At 38.2% G+C, this 21,278-nt stretch overlaps 1 protein-coding gene across 5 annotated transcripts in view; it reads right to left on the bottom strand.

Moving 5' to 3' along the window:
* The window catches only part of CACNA1D (calcium voltage-gated channel subunit alpha1 D), a 175,625-nt gene that overhangs the window by 71,043 nt on the left and 83,304 nt on the right, over positions 1 to 21,278 (bottom strand). For all 5 annotated transcript variants that reach the window (XM_063412060.1, XM_063412063.1, XM_063412064.1 and 2 more), the window contains 6 exons: positions 13,335 to 13,504; positions 4,678 to 4,765; positions 3,216 to 3,242; positions 1,497 to 1,657; positions 691 to 916; positions 336 to 543 (listed from right to left, as the gene is read on the bottom strand). In XM_063412060.1, coding sequence (XP_063268130.1) covers positions 336 to 543; positions 691 to 916; positions 1,497 to 1,657; positions 3,216 to 3,242; positions 4,678 to 4,765; positions 13,335 to 13,504 — 880 coding nt within the window. The remainder of the gene's footprint in view (positions 1 to 335; positions 544 to 690; positions 917 to 1,496; positions 1,658 to 3,215; positions 3,243 to 4,677; positions 4,766 to 13,334; positions 13,505 to 21,278) is intronic.

Here is a 21,278-nt window from a genome sequence, read left to right as displayed (position 1 = left end):
TGAAATGTTACACAGCTAATGAAGTTAAAGAAAAGAATTTGATCAAAATAAATATAACACTCCACTTCTTTTTCTAGTCATGTGTTTGATGGACAAAGGAGATCTAACTCTGTGAAGTAACATGACAGCTATGTTGCATAGATAGATCAAAGAAGATATGAAACAAATGGTACAAATGGTGCAAAATTACCAGAGTACTGAATTTAATGAGCAGAATGCTACTTAAAGTAAACTGAATAAATAGTATTCATGATTTTATTTTCAGGCAACATGATCACTTGAACAGTTTTGTTGATCAAAGGTAAAATGTCTCATACGGGATGAAAGAAAGTTACCTGGAATACAGTTAAAAGGGCTTGTGGAAAATTATCGAAGGTGCTCCGTTTTGTTTGAGTTTCATCAAAATTAAATTTGCCTCCAAACAGCTGCATTCCAAGCAACGAGAAGATTATGATGAAGAGGAAAAGCAGAAGCAACAGTGAAGCAATGGACTTCATTGAGTTTAACAAGGATGCTACCAAGTTGCTCAGGGATGCCCAGTGCCTATAAATTAAAATGCGTGTATTAACACACACCAAAAAATCCAAAACAAACAAAACAGTAAAAGAGCAGTGCATGATGAAGTATTACAAAACAATTGCTGATCACTCTTCAGTTATCCTTAGAATTAGCAGTATTAGATAATCTTACCTTGTTACTTTAAAAATACGCAGGAGACGAACACAGCGAAACACTGAAATTCCAAGGGGTGACATAATTTCCAACTCCACCAAAATGGTTTCAACAATGCCACCACAAACAACGAAGCAATCAAAGCGGTTAAAGAGAGAAACAAAATAGGCCTGTAGGCCCAAGCTGTACATCTTTACTAACATTTCACAGGTGAATAAAGCCAGAAGAACTTTATTTGCGATATCTGGAACAAAATATTAAAGAGAAAAAATTCTGAATTGCTTCATAGATTCCATTTTTATTTTCACATATTAGTACTATACTTTCTATATGAGTTTGCAGCTTTTTGCTTAAACAGGAAGTACTGCTTTTTTTTCTGTTGGACTGTAGTTGATGCTTAAGTGGCAAAAGTTACACAAGGATGTAAAGCTTCCTGCCAGCTATAAACTATTCATTTTCCCAATCTCTTGTGCAGTTCACAGTTCCTCAGCTCACAGCTTGAGTCCACACTGTAACTTAAGCAACCAGCCCACAGCAAGTTCTGCTGTGCCAGTACCCACTTCTTCCTCATCTTTCAAGCACAGTTTCATGATAAAAGTACAGGTATTTACAATTTAGCATTGCCAGATCTGTGCTGCTGCGTTACTAAGCTGTGTTACAGCTATGGAAATCAAAGACCACATCCATTTGTTTCTTTTATCTTCCTCTGGCTGGGCTGAATATCCTTCAGACACCAAACAACAAAATGGCGAAGTACAGAAGTAGCCACTGATAGAACACAACTATCCATAGTCAAGACCAGGGCAAATAACTTTTGACTGTACCTTGGATCTGTGTCAGCCAGTCAGGTTGATTGTAATGCTCTGATGAGATAGTTAAAGTGTTCAAAAAGACCAAGACAATAACAAGCCAATAAAATGTGACAGATTTTACTGCAGCCCTACATTTTCTTCTGTTAAAGCGGTTCCAGCGACGCCAGCGTCGACTGAAAGTTCAAATAAAAATAAATTTATTATTGTATGGAAAACACACATGAACTTAAGGAGAGATTCTTCTGTGTACAGAAAAAGTGTAATTGTATATGTGTGATCAGGTGTATTTTCATAAATATGTGTCTAATACTTCAATAGCTATGCAAATTATTATTATCAGATTATGCGGCTCCTAATCTGTTAGTCCTTTTTCTCTATTTCCTTATAGATTTCTAAATGTAAGCCACAACATTTGGAGACTCCAATTGCCTGTGACATTGTTAGATTAAGATGCATTTAACATTTCATTGGGTAACAAAATATATCTATATTTCCAAGGCCCCATACACTTAACAGCAATAAAGAAAAGTCAATGAATCAATTTAGAATTCAAATTAAATTCAGTCTAAAAATGTAGGCTTTGAGTTAAATCACAAAGAGAATTCTGGCAGGATTAAATAGAATAGGAATGCTGAGGTCACCTTTCAGAATTCTACCCTGTAACATCAGAAATCTTCTTCAGTAATTCCTAGAGATTTCTACTGATGTGCCCTGAAATTGTGTCAGTGGGCAAAAGTCTGTGAAATAAATAAGAGTGACAAGTTGAGGCTGTACCTAGATATGAGTTGGATTCACAAGTTGGATTCTCCTTTGGACTCATAAAACTAGATTTCTCTGCTTCACTTCTGGGAACTCTATTCAAGCACTAACTAGGTTTTCTTTATGTACCTTAAATTGGTACATGTAGTAATGGAAATTAATACTGGTTTCAGATATCAGCACAAAGGGGCTTCAAGCCTTGGTAGTATTCTAACCATATAAAGGAAAAATATCCTGTCCTGACCTAAATCAACATGGTATTCAAGAACATTCTTATCTTGCCAATCCCTTGCTGTAAGGGCTCCATGGCCATCAGCAGGATGCCTCACTCCCTGGGTAGGTTAAACTGACTTTTTTTGCACTTACAGAACATCTTATCATTGAAGTCCATGAAACAAGAATAATAATGGTTGGGTATTCTACTTATAAGACTCACAAGCAGGCTCAAAATCTATAACTCCAAGCTTTCTGAAGTCATTGGGGCTATTATTTTGTTTTCCCCAAAAAGATGTGTGGAACAAGTGACAATAAAGAATAGCTAACTGGTACATATATGAATGTATATGAATAACACAGGCATACATAAACAGACTACAGAAAAAAACCCAAAAATTCAAAAAGGAGAATAGCAGTAAATTTCTCCATTAAACTGATACAAGTAAAGGCATGTAGAAAGATTAATTTCTATTTTGACTTGTAGCGCAGCAGGTAGGCGAGCTTGCAGGGAAAAGCATTTTCTATTTTGATCCAAAGGCATTTTGACATTATAGTCAAAACAATATCCTTGATAAGTTATAGCCTGACTTACTTTGTGCTCAAACACAATGTACTGACACTGCAGAGTAACATTCCAGAAGCTGGAGTGAGGATCAGCCCAGCTGATCAGAAGATCAGAATTTGATCAGAAGAGCGAGAATTGGACCAAAACTTTGCATTTACCTTAGAAAGTGATTGTAAGAGGAAAATACTGACCTGAACTTGGATTTTGAGATGGTTTGACTAGAAGAAAACGAAAACACGTTTTTAAGAATGGGGGAAAAGCAATTAACAAATTCATTCTCTTTTGAATTTTGCATTGGCATTACATATACATAAAACAAACTTCTAACAAAATGCATCATGTCTGCTGAAATTCTTTTTTCTGTTATTTGTTTTCTGAAATATGATTTCTAAAGCCTTACACATTTTCTAAAGAAAGAAAGGAAATCTCCTTTAAAACTCAGTAAATAAACCTTAAATGAACATGTAGAAGCTATCTGGAAGTCAGAAAATCTCAGCAAATAAATACTGAACACCATGGGTTACAGAAATACTTCTATACATTCAGTTACTGTCTAAAAAATACATGTTATCCAGGTCATGCACAATTTAACAGAAAATATTTAGTTTTACTTGTCATTAGGAACTTCCATTCTTTTCGTATAAGTTTGGACAAAAATCGTATTTTATAAAAGCTTTCAGGAAATCACGATCCCACTGGAAGTTGAGTCAAATTGTTTTATATCTTCTTAACCTCAGAATTTTAGGAACACTTTAATACTCTAATAATTGGTCTAATACCAAACTCCTGTAAGTGCCATACAAAGCCTGGCTATTTCAAGGCACCTTTGGCTAAATAAACAGTGGGAAAAGGAGGATCCTTTGCAATGCTGAGATGATGCGGAACCCTTGGCACCCATCCATGCACTCCTGTCTTGGGTTATGTAATGAAAAAGAACTGTATTCTATTTCATCTGTAGAAAGCAGCTGGGAGATGGTTTCTTTTTTCTTTATCTCTTGTAACTCCAGGGGGGAGGAGGGTGGATGCTTTCTGATAATAGACCATCTGTTAAAAACAGGTGGGGCAGTGTTTCTTATCTCTTTCATCAACCTCATCCACCCTCCGTTGATATCTTCTGTTAATGGGCCATTAAGGCTCACCAGTGACATCACACATTACACCATCCCACTGGGAGATGCACTACACAGTGGGGAGGAGCCAACCATTCCTACCAAGACAAAAAATGGGGACACAAGGACCCCAGATATCCTCTTTTCCACAGGATTACCAGAGGAAGACTGGACTCATCTCAGTGCCACTGAACCTCTTTACAGGATCATCTCTACTCCAGCAGAACCACATCTGTCACTCCAGGAGGATTTATTTTGGACTGCTTCCAACACCCTGGCCAACAGAGTGTCAGGTTGTATTCCTTACACCATCAGGGTTTTCTAGGACTTTTTGTTTGCTTGCTTGTTTTTTGTATTACTGCATTTGTATTTTTTAATATTCGTAGTAAAGAACTGTTACTCCTATTCCCATATTTTTGCCTGAAAGTTTTCCTAATTGCAAAACTGTAATATTTTGGAGGGAGGGGGTTTTACATTCTCCATTCCAAGGGAAACTCCGGTTTTCCCTGACAAATATCTATCTTTCCAAACCAAGACAACTCACCACAAGCTCCCGCAGCACGCCGGGCTCTCCCCCTCCCCGCTGACGTTCTCCGTGTTCACGGACTCGGTCTCGCTGGTGGGCATGCTCGCTGTGGGGACACAAAACTGCCTCAGACCCAGCACAAGCAAGGCACTGCACAGCTGGGACCTCCTGGCCTGTAGCAAGAATTCCAGCTCTGCTGAGAGCTTGGAAGATCTGAGGAGTGGTGGATGAAGTCAGATACCTCATCAGTCCTCCTCTCCCACCAAAAGGAAGCACACAGAATTCCAAAGTGAATTGTGGCACTTTGTTTCTTTCTTTCCTTCTTTTTAGTGATTCAAAGTAATTGCTTACAATTTACTGCAGAATATAAAGTTAGAGGAGGTTTGTACAGAGCATGCTACCTCAGCGGAGAAATTAACCTGAGCTAGATTCTGTAACTTCACTTTGAGAAGTGTTCTGTTAACACTTTGGAAGTGCTTTTCAATTGAAGTGCTGTTAACAAGCTCGCTGATTCCAAGAAATACCATCAAACTTCTGAAAGTAGGAACAATCACACCGTGGTCATGCTGACCACTCTTTGCTTTTACTGACACTATGAATTATTGAGGCAAGATGCCAGAAAGTAAATGTGCTTGCAAAATACTGCGTGAGCAGCAGGCAAAAGCATGGGGAATGGGAGAATGGTCCTTCAAAGCATGATGAGAATTACCACCAATAAAAACGGGACAATTACATTTGCCACAGAGTGAATTATTACACAGATCATTACTGAGTGGTTAGCAATTGTAGCTGACAGTCTTTTAGACAAAACTCATTTTCAGCTAGGTCATCACCATATGTCTTCAAACCAACTGAAATACAAAGGGAGGACACCCCATGTCAAAAAGTGTTAGGAAATTATGAACAGCCAAAGTTCTCAGTATTTCCTAGGGGGGAGCAGTGCTTCCATGTCTGCAAAGCAAACATGAAAGGAAAACCTCAGGAACAAGAAAAGTGTAAATTAATGTTGCTGGTCTATAAAGTAGAAATACCATTTAAAGTAGGAAACAGAAGAGAAGTGCAAGATACACTGAAATTACTGTAAAATAGCAAGAACAAAAGTAAAACAGAGCGTTCTAAAGATATCCTGGTGTGTACCTTCCACTGGTTTGATGGTTTGCTGGTTTGGTTTATTTTGGTTTCGTTTGTTGGGAAGGGTTTAAGCCAATGTATGTCAACTGAGAGTACTGAGGGCAGAACAGCCACACTACCAACTTCTGAGGGAGAAATCTCTCTATTTCGCTAGCCTAAAGGATGATATGGGATTTAAGAATCATACCCTGAATTTTCTGACTTGTGTACAAATCAGGTACCAAGTGAAAAGTGTTAGAAACAGTCTCTCTATTGCCTCAACACCGACGTGAAGATAGAGGGGAGTGGGAAGTGCTGGTTTGGTTTCTGTGCCCATCAGTCCCATCCAAGCTGGAGACTGACAGGTCTGTGCAGGCCAGGTGCTCAGCTACTCTTGGCAACAGCTGAGAATCTGTCCTCATGAGCAAATCACTGTTATATGAAATGTTAAACAGAGTGGCATAACAAAATGTCCATGCAGGTGTTTGAATAAACAAAGCATTTCAGGCAGTAAGCACAGCAAAACCTTCTTTCACAAGGTTCTTCTGTTCTGATGATTCCGTTAAAATATTACTAGGATGACTTTATATATGAAAAGTCTCTGGTTAGCACCTGCAAGTGTCTCAATTCTAATATCATGCTTCCCTTTATAAATCAGTTTTAAAATAATGAATTTTTGCTAGTCCTGTAAGTAATTCACAGCTTTTCAATTCTGTAAGAACTTCACAGCTTTTGAGTTCTGAACAGTCAGAGTTCAAAAGGAATTTCACTCAAAAGTAAAGGAAAAAATCTTTGACGTTCAAATTCAACTACTAAAATTTGAAAGGGTTAAAGAAAAAAAAAATCACAAAATAATTCCAAACATAGTCTCAGGGCTTCAGAACTAAGATTTTTTTTTTCCAACATGACAGTGTCTTTTGAAATAAGTTTAAGGGGTTTCCCTGTCTGGTAAAGAACTGAACTGGTTGCCTTGTGCCAGGTGACTTGACTGTTGTTAGAAAATACCACATTATAGTCACGTAATGATGAACATTTCAGCACTTGTGATGGGCAACTGCAAAGTAAGAGTGCAGAAGTCTTGTTTCACATACTATTAAGAGCTGCCAGGAAAACACAGCTAGGCCTACTTCTATGATTATTGCATATGTACAATGTCTCCCACACTTGTATTTCAAATTTATCAACCCTTCCATCCCCTGAAAAAATCCAGTTCTTCATTAAGCGTCACCCTACTGAGCGACAAAAAAACTACATTTAATGTAAGTAATGCAAATGCATGTAGAAGTGAAGTACTTTTACATGTAATTTTAACTCAAGTCTACCCTGACTTTGTGTGTTAGCCCACAGGGAGAAATATCAGCCCCGTTTGAGCAGGATTATGTGAAGAAAAACAAAGTAAAAATATCTTTGTCCCTACTGAAGTCAATGTCAGTTCTGCTAAATATTAAATACATCAGAATGTTACTGTGTTTCAGACACCACAGGGCTATAGCTCCTACTCTATCAGTGACTTGCAGGTGCTGTATTACAAACAGAAGAGGGAAGAAAAAGAACCAATTCACATTAGAAACTGTCATTATACTGTAATTTATATGTCAAAATTGAAACTTGACAGAAGTACTGAGAAAGGCACCGTGTGGAAGTCCAGCTCCAGCAATGCCAGCAAGTCATCAGGTCTTTAGCCAGAAGAAAAGAGCAGCACTGCATGTCCACATCCACTCTGCTAATGCAAGCAACCTGCCAGGTCTCAAAACAACTCAATTCCATGGTCACAGCTCTGTAAGAGCAGGTGATGTCCATGAGGCAAACACAGCACACAATTTTGAGAGACTTCTAGAGACTGATCTCAGCAGAGTCAGCTCTGAGATCTGTAAACTGGCACCCCACTATGGAAAGGAAGATGCCAAATTTTCTCTTTTCTTTATTCACCTTTTGCCCTTATTTTATTTGCATTCTTCTGGAAAGTTTATCTAGATTTCTAGATCTAATAATCTCTTCAATTAAGCGAACTGGTTTCAAGCAAAAGAATGCTTGCATTAGATAATAAAAGCAACGCACACAGCATGCAGCTTAATACTTTCCTGAGTGGATAGAAAACAGGTCAAATACATCAACTACTACATTTTTGCTTCTGTGGGTAAGAATATAACATGAGAAGAACAATCCATTGTATTCACGAGGTACTCTACTGGAGTTTTCAGACTTTGGAGCAGGGATTCTAAACTCCACTCCAGGATGTAACATAACTAATGCACAGCGAAGAGCAAGCCACTGTCTATCAGCAGTGATGTGCCCTTGCCAGGTAGAGTTAGAAGAAATAAATGCCATAATCCTGAAATACAACAATTCAGTGCCACTGTAGAAACCAGAAGCAGGCTAAATTACAACCTGAATTACTGAATTGTGGTGTCAAGTATTATTGTTAGAAGTGTTCTCCTCTCTAATGTAAATGATTAAAATTTTAACCTGTTTCAACTTCAACTGTGCATTTTCAATCCATAGGCTGATGTCTTTTTCACACTGGTGCATGCTGGGCAGCTTTGTGGTTACATGTGCTGAAGGAAATGTGCTGCAGAAGTGGAGTGATCTGCATAGCTCATCAGTATTGGCTACTGCAGAGAATCTTGGCATTATTTTAAATTAGCAAAATTTTAAATCAGTCTTACAAAAAATGTCATCTTCTGCACAGCCAACCAATTCCTTGAACTGCAAAATTTTCTTAATTCTTTCTCAAATTAGTGCATGAATTTTATGAATCCTTTTTACCAAATCTTTGAGGTAGTCAAACAGGAAAACAGAGTGAAAAAAAAAAAATCCCCAAAGTGGCAACATTATCATTGCAAATTCATCTCAAATTTTCCTAAGTCTGCTGTATGCCGAGAAAACACTTCAGAAAGAAGTGGCACTATCTCTTCTGACTGTGAAGCTTCTCAGGGTAACTTCAGTTCAAGGAGAGTCTGCTTGGAAGATTTCTCCATGACAGTGTAGCAAGATATCTTTTTTCACAGTGCAGATTTAACATTGTTGTAGACCATTCTTACAAGATCTGTCCTTTTACAGGCAGCCCATGGAAAAGCAGTATAAGGTTGGCTGCTTAGCAATGGAAGGAGAGCAAATTAAATGGATTTTGCTACAGTAGCATCACTGAACCAACCACTTCTAGCCTGAAGGATGACACTGTGAACCTTGGGAATGTTGCATATTCTACACACATTGTTTTTAATGGAAACACAGGTAGAAGAATATTTAGTGTGGTGTTTCTAATCCAGAGACAGTCTAAACTTCAACTGCTCAGATCAGCATAATCATCTCATGAACTCAGGAAGAAATAAACTTAGGCCATTAATTTGCACTTTGGAAAAACCCTATTAACAAAAGGTGCACCTGCTCTGCAGAGCAGAAGAATCCAAGTCAGTGCCCATGAGTTTGGGATGCCCTTGACCTGCAAGGTCAGGCACCAGTGGTGGCACAGCAGCCACTGCCAGCAGGTGACAGTGACATTGTCAGCCAGTGCCAGGATGCTTCCTGACAAACATCAGAACCTGAACCTGCTCGTTTATGGGCTGTGTTGAAATACATGGTTCAAAGTAAAACTGCAACTCTCTTCTCACAATTTTTATAGAGAAACAATTTCAGCACATAGAGCTGTGTGAGCTATCAGGCAATATATGTAACAGATGCACAAACAATTTCAAGCACTCAGTGTTTGTCCAAAATGAGCCAATTGGGTTGCAGCAATTTCTGACTTAGAATTTTGCATTCTCTAAAGTAACTGGATGCGAGTTTTCAGCCTCACTCTGGGCCACAGTAGTGATTATTAGGACAGCAAGAAAGCCAGTTGGTCAAATAACTTAGCTGCAGATAGGATTAAAACTAGATCTCCTAACTACTGCAATTGTGCTCATGTCAAAACACGACATTTGGCAGTATTAAAACAGGCAGATTTGAAAATAACTGTCATACTCTAAACCTCCTGTCCACTCCAGTGTGGGTGGGGAAAAGTGAATAAACCTCCTGTCCACTCCAGTGTGGGTGGGGAAAAGTGAATAAAACAAATTACAGAGACAAACCCATCAACCACAAAAGGAGATACAGTAAAAGCTTGTTTTTTGTTAGATGCTACATCGTAAGTATCAAAAGTAAATAGTAAATATTATCATGATGCTGTTCTAAGCTTACACTATGATGCATTATGAAACTTGTAAAATACTTTTATTACTTTCCTCACACCTACATTTAAAATACATTTTTGATCTGATTTACCTGACTTCTAAAAAAGAAAACCTGTTTTTCAAGAACAGCCACAGACAAAGACACTTCAGTGGAAATCTGAATGGATTAAACACACTACTTCAGGGAGGTAGAGTAGCACCTCTATTTCAAACATGCACTTCAACCAGCAGGAGGGTCTGCATGCACGAGGGGTTCCATGCACAGAGGGTTGTGCCTTGGTTACAGAAATGCAAACGATCTGTGCTCCCGAAAGCTCCCACATCCAATGCAGTATTGGCACAAAAGAAAAGTTCAACTGCAAATCTGAACACGTTTTACCATGTTTATTGGAAGAACGGCCAAAGCAGCTAAGTCTGCTTTTCTTCTTGTCTTCCATTAAGTCAGCCAGTGTAAGCCCTGGGGAAGCACATGTAATCCCAGCAGTGACGCGGGAGGTGGCAGCAGTCACAACGCAAAAAACAAAAACGTGTCCGTACACACAACACAGGCAAGGTTAGGCAAAACAAACTGAGATCACCAGCAGCACAACTGGTCACAGCTAAACCCCTCACCTCTCACGGATCCTTGCATTTTGAGCTAAATTCGCAGTGCTTTGAAGGCAATGGAAGTTTTTTCATTTTCAGGATAATCAGCTATTGGTTCCTAGTAAAGACTTCCAACATTCACTAAAGGCATGTTTACAATTCTAGTAATTAAAAGGTATTCTGTTATTCAGCAGCACTGAATACCTGCCCATTATCAGCAACAGGGATGTACAAATGCACGGAATTCATAAATAAATGACTTAATGTCTTCTCTGATTAGAAATTTTCAAACCCTGGGGGGCATTGCAGGAACCTCAACTACAATTTTAAACGATTATGTGAGAAATTATTAATCACTGACTTAACCATTTTTGAAATCTCTACCTTTGCCTGCCATAGAGATCTTCTGTATTTTAAACCCAGAGCTCTTCTACATCATTGAAGAGCACCATGATGATCTTCCACCACCATAAACCAGCAGTAATCTGGATCACCCAGAGGTATAGATATTCAACACAGGGACATAGCTGTCTAGGAGCCTGAAAATCATTATTCTGACTATCTTGGGACTCAACTCTACTTCATGCTTCCAAGACGGCTCAAGAAAAATTATCATCAATATATTTCAACTAAATTTATTTCCTAATGATATCTGAAATACAAGGGGGTAGAGCAACTTGACAACCCTTCCCCCTTTAGAGGCTGTTTCAATTGATATTAAAAATGAAATACCAAGCCACATATTTAAAGACGTGCATAAATCCAGGAGTGCTAGGAGATTGCCTGTTCACTGGAAATTTCCACACAAAAGCATATATGTCTGCCTGAAGTAAAATTCTTGGCATTTCTCTTACAGCTTTTTTAATTACTTTCCTTCTATTTTCATTCTGCAAGTCTTCTACAACCTTTAACTTAGCCTAAAATTATGCCTAAGTTAACAGTTTAGACTTAAAAGTTCTTTCAAATTCAGTAGCTATGCAAAGTATTTTTTTTCTGTATGACTTCAAAGCTGTTTAAGGAATGCCAGAGTAAATGGGGTTTTTTGCAGCCTATTAACAAACATCCAATTTGAACAGGACAAGAAATGGTCCCCAGAATTTCACCTGCAAACCCAGTCCAGCTGACAACTCAGTCATCCAACACTCTATGCAAACTCAGCATCACCTACAACTCTACACAGTAGCCTTGTACAAAATGTATTTACTCCATAAAATGTGCCATCTTTTACATCTCAGCCTCAAGATTTTATACTGGTACTCAAACTCACAGGTCATGTAGTCCTTCCACACATTAGTAGCAGTAACTAAGTGTAGTGAGTGTAGTGAATTCTGGCTTCTTTTTTTTTTTTTTTTTCTCTGTTCTAGATAAAAATTTCTATTTGTCAAACATATTTTCCCATAGACATAAATTATTCTTTTCCAGTGATGCTGGAATCAACACCAACCCACAGGCTGCCTTCCAGCCTCTCATAAAATCAGTGTCCTTCCAGCCAGTTCCATACTCCCATACTCTGCTTTTATTGTGAACTAAAGGACTAATAATATTCTGAAACTCAAAGAATTTGAAAAACTAACACTATCTCTGCAATATAGAGATAAGTTTAAAAACAGATACTTCAATATCAAACCATGTAATTTTTATCATTTACTGCACCTGAACAGTACTGTAACTTAAAAGAACACAATAAATTAGCACCACTAGAAGAAAAGCAATGGTAATAATGTATCATTTCAACACAGAAAATACTATTCTGGGTTGTCTTTGGCAAACCATTTACCCTTATAAATAAATACTCTATGGTATCTAAATGACCACATACCATGACTTTCCAGAGTATAACATTAATAACATGGTGCTGTGTAGCATTAGAATATATACTGAAATTTGGACTTCAGTTTAGACTTAGTGTTAAATCAGCAACCACATCCTGAATCTGTGTTCTCATTTATGTACTGCTCTAAAACTTCTCATGAAAATTGTAACTACTACTCTGCAAACATGACAAAGAGGGTAAAATAACTTCTGCTAAATTATGATATTAAAATACTGCTGTTGCTAGAATTTTCAGATATATAGAAATCAATTATAACTTTAACAGTTTTTATAGTATCATGAAGTTAACTTGCTCTGATACCTTAGAACTCAGATTAGAAGCACAAGAGGATCACTACAGGATAAATTACCTGTTTATAATAGCCCACTGTCAAATATATACATCATAAATTGCATTTCTTAGTGTCAAGTGAAAATCCTACAAGTTTTCATTTATTGCACACCCAGTTAAGACAAGCAGTAAAAAATATTTTATATTGTATTCTGAATAGCAAAAAGAAAGATCCAGAATGTCATTTGCTACTTCAACAACAGCAAAAAATCCTCAGTATTAGCACAAGGTTATTTCTTGACTGTAGCTTTGGCCATATTTTAAAGCTCTTTATGTCATTATTATTTCCCTTGCATGCACCCATAGGAAAACACATCTAAAGATTTACAATGACACTTAGTGGCACATGGCTCCTCTGAACTAACTCTTTCCAGAACACAAATAAAGCAAAAATTATAAGTCTCAGTAGTGACTGAATGCAGACAGTGATTTATACACGGACACCCCAAGCAGAATTTTGTTGTAAGATTCCAAATTATCTTCCGTGACTCAGCATCTCCATATTAACCAACGATTGCTCTGCTAACCAACACTTCTGCAAACTGGGAAAGGGAAAGCACTGGACAGGCTGTGCTCCCTGCAGAGTTACACCCCCAGGAGGAGTCAAACTGTTCCCACAGAAGTAGAAAGGAAAGAATACATACTGTTCCTCTTGCCTTCTTCATCAGCCTCTTCATCATTCTCGGGGTCAATGTCTTCTGCCTGGGTAATCCAGTCTAAATATCCCTTCAGGTCTTCCTCAAGCTGTTGTTTTTCACGCAGCTTCTGAAAGTCCCCTCGGGCCTTGGCTTTTTCTCTTTCTTTGGAAAATTCTCTATCAAATGCAGATAAAGCAGAAAAAAACCACTGATTGACAAACTTGCCAGCATTTTGATCAAAGCTTTGACAGTGCAAATTAACACAGTGACATAGAAAACACACCAAAGACTTGAGCACTGCTTTGAAAACAAGGTAGAGGTGCAAAGAAGTCATGGCAAATCCCTACCATGTTACATCTCAGCTTTCAGAGCTTTTGTGATTTAATCAAAAATTAAGCAGTATTTTTGACGCTTCTCATAAGGGAACAGTCAGTTCTCTAATTACTGCTCCTCTATACAGATTTTAAAATTGCTTTTATCTACAAATGGAAACTAACTTGCAATAATGAAGCAATTTCACATTTAAGTATTCTATTTAAGTGAAAAGGAAATTCTGGTAGCCAGTTCTAAAATCCTTCCTCTCCCAGGCACAGTTCACTGGCCATGTCCAAATATACAGTATTCCAGAACTTCACTATTTGGAGTCTCCCTTAACAATATCACACACAGACTCCTGTGCTGCTGGAAATTTGCTCCCTGCAACAAACCCAGAAGTCCTGTTCTCACAGATCAGAAACAGAAACTTCATCCTCTATCTCATTGCCCCAGTCTCAAGCCAATATATTGGACCGTCTATCCAGATTAGAATCAATTCCTGAATTATCATGGAATGATAATAAAAACAATGAAAGCATGCTCTTTGATGAGGAGATTAGATAAAATGGCCTCCTAAGACCTTTTTTGACCTGAATTACCCCATAAATCTAAGATTCCCTGAATGACATATGACTCAAGAGAATTAACAACATCTCACATGCCAGCATTATTACAACTTTCAATGTGCTCCCAAATGAGTAACATCCTTTGCTCCAAGCATCATCACATTCCAGTTTATCTGAGTATCAGTGTGTACTGTTAGGTGGAGGCAAGGCTCTTTTGGACTGTATTCTAAGTACATACAACTCAGTGTTTAAAGTTAAGCTTGTTCTGACTAACATGTTAATCATTGAAGGGTTTGGGCTGGGAGGGACCTCAAAGCTCATCCCATCCCATGTTCCTGCTGTGGGATGGGGCACCTTCCACTGTCCCAGGTTGCTCCAAGCCCCATCCAACCTGGCCTTGGACACTTCCAGGGATGGGGCAGCCACAGCTGCTCTGGGCAACCTGTGCCAGGGCCCCACCACCCTCACAGGGAAGAATTTCTTCCTAATATTGATCTAAACTTCCTTCATTCATTTTTAGGGTGTTTACCCCTTTATCCTATTGCTACTCACATTAATCTTACAATAGGGCTTAAGTTAAACTTAAAAAAGGCTAGAGCAATTTCATTTACTATTAATTTGCAACTCCTTTATATATTGAAAAATAACATTTGAAAATATTCCCTAATTAATACATTCTTAAGGGGAAATTTATTGAACCACTCAGCAATATATTTTTTCAAGTGGAAAATATAAAATTAACATAAGACAGAATAATGTTGTAAGAAGGTGAAACAATTAGCAATAAAAATGTTGCCCTAAGAAAACAGAACAAAATAACAGAAAGTCTCCGTTTTTCAATATATTATTTCAGTTTGGTAATATACACTATTTATTGAGAATTGCAAAGGCATAATCTCTCCAAGAGGTTTCTTATTTATTTTCATTAGCTTTTTTAATCTTTAAATATGTCAGAGCAAAAATTTAGTGTTGAGAGGACATCAGTAAATTTAAGTGTTAAGCTGTTTACATACAACTACAGAGATGCTGGAGGTTTTTTTAATGTGATGTTGCAGAAATTACACAGCTTTCTGCTGCAAATACTAAGAGGCAGGCACTACATCTTTTGCATTTGAGGACTTAATTCGACAGCATTTCAGCTTGGCACATGGGGATCATCCTGTTCCATCTGATGGCACTGTAATGAAGCTGAAGAATGACAGTGCTTGCTTTGCATTTGCTATCCTTCACCTCCCATCCAAGGACGAGAGTCTGCAAGAGGCCATCTCCTCACAAAAATGCCAGCGAAAGAGAGAGCTCTAAAGATCTCTCTGAAAGATAATCACTCTGAAAAAAACCAGAGTAATTTCACAAGTCAATAAGAAACTGTTTGGGTTAAGGAATGCTGGATTTAAGCTTCTCTCAGAGGATTAGAGACTGTCCTTTACACCTGACTGAGGCAACGCACTCGTGACTCACTTCCCACTGGCAGCATCTTTGGAGAAAGAGCTATCATGGCAGAGCAGGAAATGAGAAGTAACAAGCCTTGCTGCCTTTTACTAAGTATTCATGTCTTTCTCATTATAAGTCCTTCAGGTATTTCTCATTAATTCAAAGGAGATGTGATGCATGAGGGTGAAGTAAAATAAAAGTTGCTGTTAATGTATAGAGTGAAGTGAACAAAATAATTGTTAATTAATTAGCTGGCAAGGCTGATACTTTGAACAGCATTTCACCCATGGCTGAACCACTCTTTAACTTCACATTAAAACAGGTGCATGCAGAGAATTAAACCTAGTTTTTTATATACACAGCTGATTCTGACCTTTCCCTCTAATCCTGCACACAAATCAGATGCTGCCTTGCTACAGGCTGCTGCAATTTATCAGTAGGGAGAAATGCAGGGGTGCTTATTTCCACAATATTTAAAATAATTAACTTTATTTTTAAAACTTGACTGTTTATAAGGAACTATAAAACACGAGAAGACAATTTTCTTCAGTGGAGGGAAGAATCTGGCTCTATGGTATTTTTTTCTATCACTTCCACAGTGAAGGGACATCCCTAAGACACATATGTACATACACCTTTTAGTGCAATGCCATGAATAAGAAGGGAGAATTTAATAGAATTGTAAAGTAACAAGTTTCCTGTAGGCAAAACAAAAGCATCTCTTTTTTTGGCCAAGAAATAAGTAATTTGAAAAAGATGATGGGGATGAGAAGAGGGAGAGGTGTTGGCTCTTTAAAACTTCTGACAAAGACACCTGGACAAAAAGATACTTGAGTATTTAAATAAAGATACATAGACATTAGCTGATCTCCTGGAAGGAGGACTAAGACAGCTGCTTGTGCAACATTTCATGGCTGTGGAGTGGGAAGGGTGGGTCCAGGGCAGAAAAGAAAAGCTTTGGGCTCTGCAGGCAACACAGGGACTGAGGAGGTCAGACTGGTGGCCTGAACTGGCCTCCCTGTCATCAATCCAACACTCAGGCCAGCAGCCTCTGAAGCTGACAGGCTCAAGAAACTGCACATTAATTGCAGTAAGTGGACTTCAGCTCTGTAAATATTTGGTTTCACAAATGCCTGTGCTAAGACCTAACTTTTAAACACTTATTTCATTCTGGTTTGATAAAACGACCTGGATCCGATATTTGAAAATATTCTGGGCAAGGGGTGCTGCATCTGCAGCACAATAGAGACATCATTTGCAAAATAAAGCATTTGATGGAGACTAATTTACATAATCGCATTTACTTTTAGTGATAACTAACCTACTATATAAAATTCAGGGTTTACTTCTGTTGCCCAAAAACTCCTTGTCTCCTAGCAGAAAGATGATCTCATTTCTCTGTTCAAGCACAACACCATCATCATCAATGGCTGTTGAGGCAGAAGCATACAAAATGCAGGGCTTGAAGCTTCACGCTTCAGCAGTCTGGGGTAATCATGCCAGATTTTTCTTTCTTGAGCAGAGTGAAATAACCCCTGCTGGTATGCATCAGTTGGGAATGGCTTGATGCAACAAGGTGGAAGTGGCAGCAAGGAATGCCTGCTGGGACTCAATTACATCTCCCTGGTTCTCACACCGTAAATTACAGGCAGGGTCATATTAACCAAAAGTCCTGAGGCAATTTGTTGAAATGCTTTTGGTATACTCACCCATCTCTCTGTATATGCACAGATATAATAACTAGAGACACCTACACCAGCCTCCCACCAGCTGAAACCTTTCCCATGCTAAAGGCCAGGGACATTTCCTCAGGGGGTCTGTGCAGCACCATGAGTGTTCTGAAACTCCTGTGCATCTCTAGGCATGGATGATATGAAACAAAATGGTGCTTTTGATATCTAAGCATAAACCAGGACACAAATCCATCATTAGCTGGTTTCCTGTCCTTTTGTGTCACTGCAAACGCAGTGGGAGGGAGAGTGAATCTCCTGCAATACAGAGCTCACTGCACACAGGGTCTGGTATGTGGAAAGTGTTAAGCTAATTCCATATGTAGAACTACCACCCAGACATCCCAGACTCATTTATGCACAAAGAACAGTCACATAACAACAAAAATGTACTCACAGGAGTACAGTGTTGGCCACCAGACTTGCAGCAGAGGTTTCACTCATGGTAACCATACCAACCAACAAATTAGCAGAATCAAGTCAGACAACTCAAACTACTGCAAGTGTACAGCTAAGCACAGACAGCAGCTCACAGCAGGGTGTAAAGTGCAGCAGATGTGGAGAAGCATGAAAAAGTTAAGTAACATCACATCTTTAATTACAGGAGATTTGTATACATCATTGTCACCCCTTCTTTTAGAGGAAAAATATTCACAGGCTGAACACTAGAATTATTACTGTAGGACAAAACCAAAAAATCCTAGCAGGAATTTTCCTTGAGCAAGGAACATTGGGCTCTTGATGGGGAAACACAAACTGGCACTGCCTACCCATGGCTATCTCTGTGGAGTTTGTTAGCAATTAACAAAATGTGCATTCAACAGCTCCAGCAGCAGTTCTGTGGAGCAAGGGCATGTTCAGCCTTTCTGTGTCAGAGTGCCCATGAGTACTGTGGGGTCATTGGTGGGAACAGACAGGCAGGGAACTGTTTGATAGAGCAACAAAACTGAGATCTGATGTTTCAGACCACTGTTAATTAGATCTGCCTATTAAGATGTGCCCCTTCTCTCCTGGGTCCAGACCCATTTGGCTGAGAACACTCTGGATTTTCTGGAGAGGAAGGGGCAGTTTGAGCACAGGACCAACCACTGGCATCCCCTGACATCGGGACGTGCTCTCTCAGTGGGTGTCTGAAACTGCCCTGGTTTGTTCCCTGTCAGGGGCTCACCAGCAAGCACCCCACAGGACTAATCCCTAAAAAGATCTTGGTGTGGTGGGTTCAAACAGGACTGAAATAAAATCAGTTCCCTCCACGTTCTTATTCAAGAGTACAGAACTGTCCAGGCTGATTTTAGTGGTTTCTGTCTAAATCAGTTATTTACTGCTGTACACAGCCAAAAGTATTTGCTGGTCAATTATTGTTGCTAGTATATTCAATTGATTGATCAAATGTAACATTTCCTTGTTTTTTATTTATGCGAGTTTTACTTTCACCAGGACACAGAAATTAAATGACCCTGCTCCAGCTTATAACTTCCTGAGACCTACAGCTGGAGCACCTCTCCTTGTTTTCAATGTATATTCAGTTTATCTACGGGAAGGAGTAAGATTTTTCAGCAATAATTTTTCTTTTATATTTTTCACTAGGCCTCCCTGCTGCTGTGAAAAGGAACACTGTCAAAACCCATTCATTTTCCTTTTGCTGAAAGGCTATGGATGACAGTTCACTGCCGTTTTCTATTTGGGGCATCATTATTCAAATGTCTTTTCCTATGATTTTTTCCATATATACTGTAGACAACAGTTCTTAGGTGTATAAGCTTATCTGCACCAACATATTTTACATGACATTAATTGGCAGATATTGCTGGGAGATTGGGATGGATGAGTGCACATCCTTAGCTTTTAGAATCACTATGTACATACATTGCAAATATTACCGGGGAAAAAAATGAAAAAATTAACATTCACTTAGTAACCTGCAACATCACATGTAGTAGGACATAAGGGCATGTCAAAGCTTATGTTTTGGTGTCCTTTTGGAAGGCAATAAATTCAACTTATAGATTTATTAATGTGTGTTTGAAAGGTTTTATTTGTTCCCATGGCTACCTAAAGAAATACTTCTGCCTTGAGCAGAAAATGCCATCAGCAGAACCCAACTCCTAATGGTAAGGACTATCCTCATGAATAGATTATCATGTATCATTAAAAGCCATGCCTCTTGATAAATAAGTTTTGAAGTTTTATAATTTATTTCCTCTGTTCATAGCAAACTAGTTTAATACAGGCTGAATTAATGACATACCTATTTAAACTTTTTTTAAAAAAACTTTTTACACTTTCAGGTTGATGGAGTATCTCCATTCTGATCTTTATTTGTTAACTTTCTAATAACCTTAACCTTATAATTTTGACCTTTCAATTTCAGCTCACTCTTTTGCACCAATGGCCATGATATGCTCTGGTCTTTTACACTGGAATATCTGGAGGAGGTCCGTCCTGAGCTCTCAGTTTCTGCACCTAGAATTTCATGCCTTCATAAAATTCACTTTTAGAGTAATGTGAATGCTTCTAGTGTCTAATACAGAGTAAAATGAGTTTTTTAGAGTTTTTTTTAGTTTTTTGAAAAAGCCGAATTAACTCAAGCCTATGAATTCTCTCCATCCTTGTTATTCAAGGGAATTACTTAGGAAATAATCTCCACAGTCAGCTTCCATGCAGAAATTACAATATTTACCACATGCAGATTCCAAACACACATCGTTTCTATTCATTTACACTACTGATATCAAAAATATGAACTGTATTTTTAAGAATGTCACCTTCTGCAGGCAAGACTGAAATGGATCACCAGGAAATACTCACCTTCAGAAAGAGCTAGATGTAAAACAAAAGATCTGCCAAATCATCATTCTCATCCATTTTACAGTATCTAAATACATCAAACATGCAGTGCACAAAAGACATTACAGAAATACAAAGGGGCAGATGGTCACAGAACAACAAAGGAGTGCAAAGAGAATAACTGAGTATTTTAAAACAACAAACAGATCAAAACCAGCAAACATTTAAATGTGCATGGCATAACCTGATATAAAGGAAGCAACACTTCCATACAGAAAAGGTACTAGGCATTCAGATTCTACTTTCAAAATCTGTATGCAAAGCCATGCTTTTCAAGTAAGTTGGATTAGTTTTAGCATTCTTGATATTTGACCGGTTTAGTAAAATTTAACTTTATCTGTAGATTTATCACAAACCAAGTTTTCGTGTTATGGTTTGAAGAGTATAAAACATAAAAGTTCATAACTTTTAAATAAAACCAAAAGAAATATATCTGTTATATATTCAGTGCTTGGCTCAGAATCAAAACTATCTTTCTACTAAGAAACAGAAAAACATCCATTGGATTTTACTAGTACGTCACATTTATCCATAAAATTTAGACTAGACTAGTAGCTCTAAACAGAAAGTATGGGGAAAATTATTTATATACAACTGTCATATACTGATCAAAATAAATCAGAGTAACAGTATTCCACACTGGTCCTTGTTTGTCACTTTCAAACAAGTATGCCAGGACATTCTCTTCACTTCTGTACCAAACATCAGTTTGCTATGATAGGTCTCTTTTAGGAGTATCTCGTTTGACTTTCTCCTTGCACTTTCAGTGTCAGTCCTTGGTGATATTTATACATCACATGTCTCAGCTCTCCAGTATCATTGTCTTCAGAAAGAAAATAAAAAATGGGAGTTTTAGGAAGGCTCTTTCATGTATTTAGGGCAAACATGGATTCAGACAATTCAAGCACCCTGAGCATCCAATTGACCCTGGCTGACAGTATGGCAGAAAAATAAATTTAGCAATTAATGGCTTAATGAACATAAGGAGAGTTCACATCCCATTTTTCACTGCAATTTCTGAGCACTAAAAATCCAAAGCAAGCTGGCAAGGGTTGTGAGGA

This window comes from Prinia subflava, chromosome 14 (genome assembly GCF_021018805.1).
Source record: "Prinia subflava isolate CZ2003 ecotype Zambia chromosome 14, Cam_Psub_1.2, whole genome shotgun sequence".
NCBI classification, from domain to species: Eukaryota; Metazoa; Chordata; class Aves; order Passeriformes; family Cisticolidae; genus Prinia; species Prinia subflava.
The sequence above is the reverse complement of the archived record's forward strand: the minus strand, read 5'-3'. Positions and strand labels throughout refer to the sequence as shown.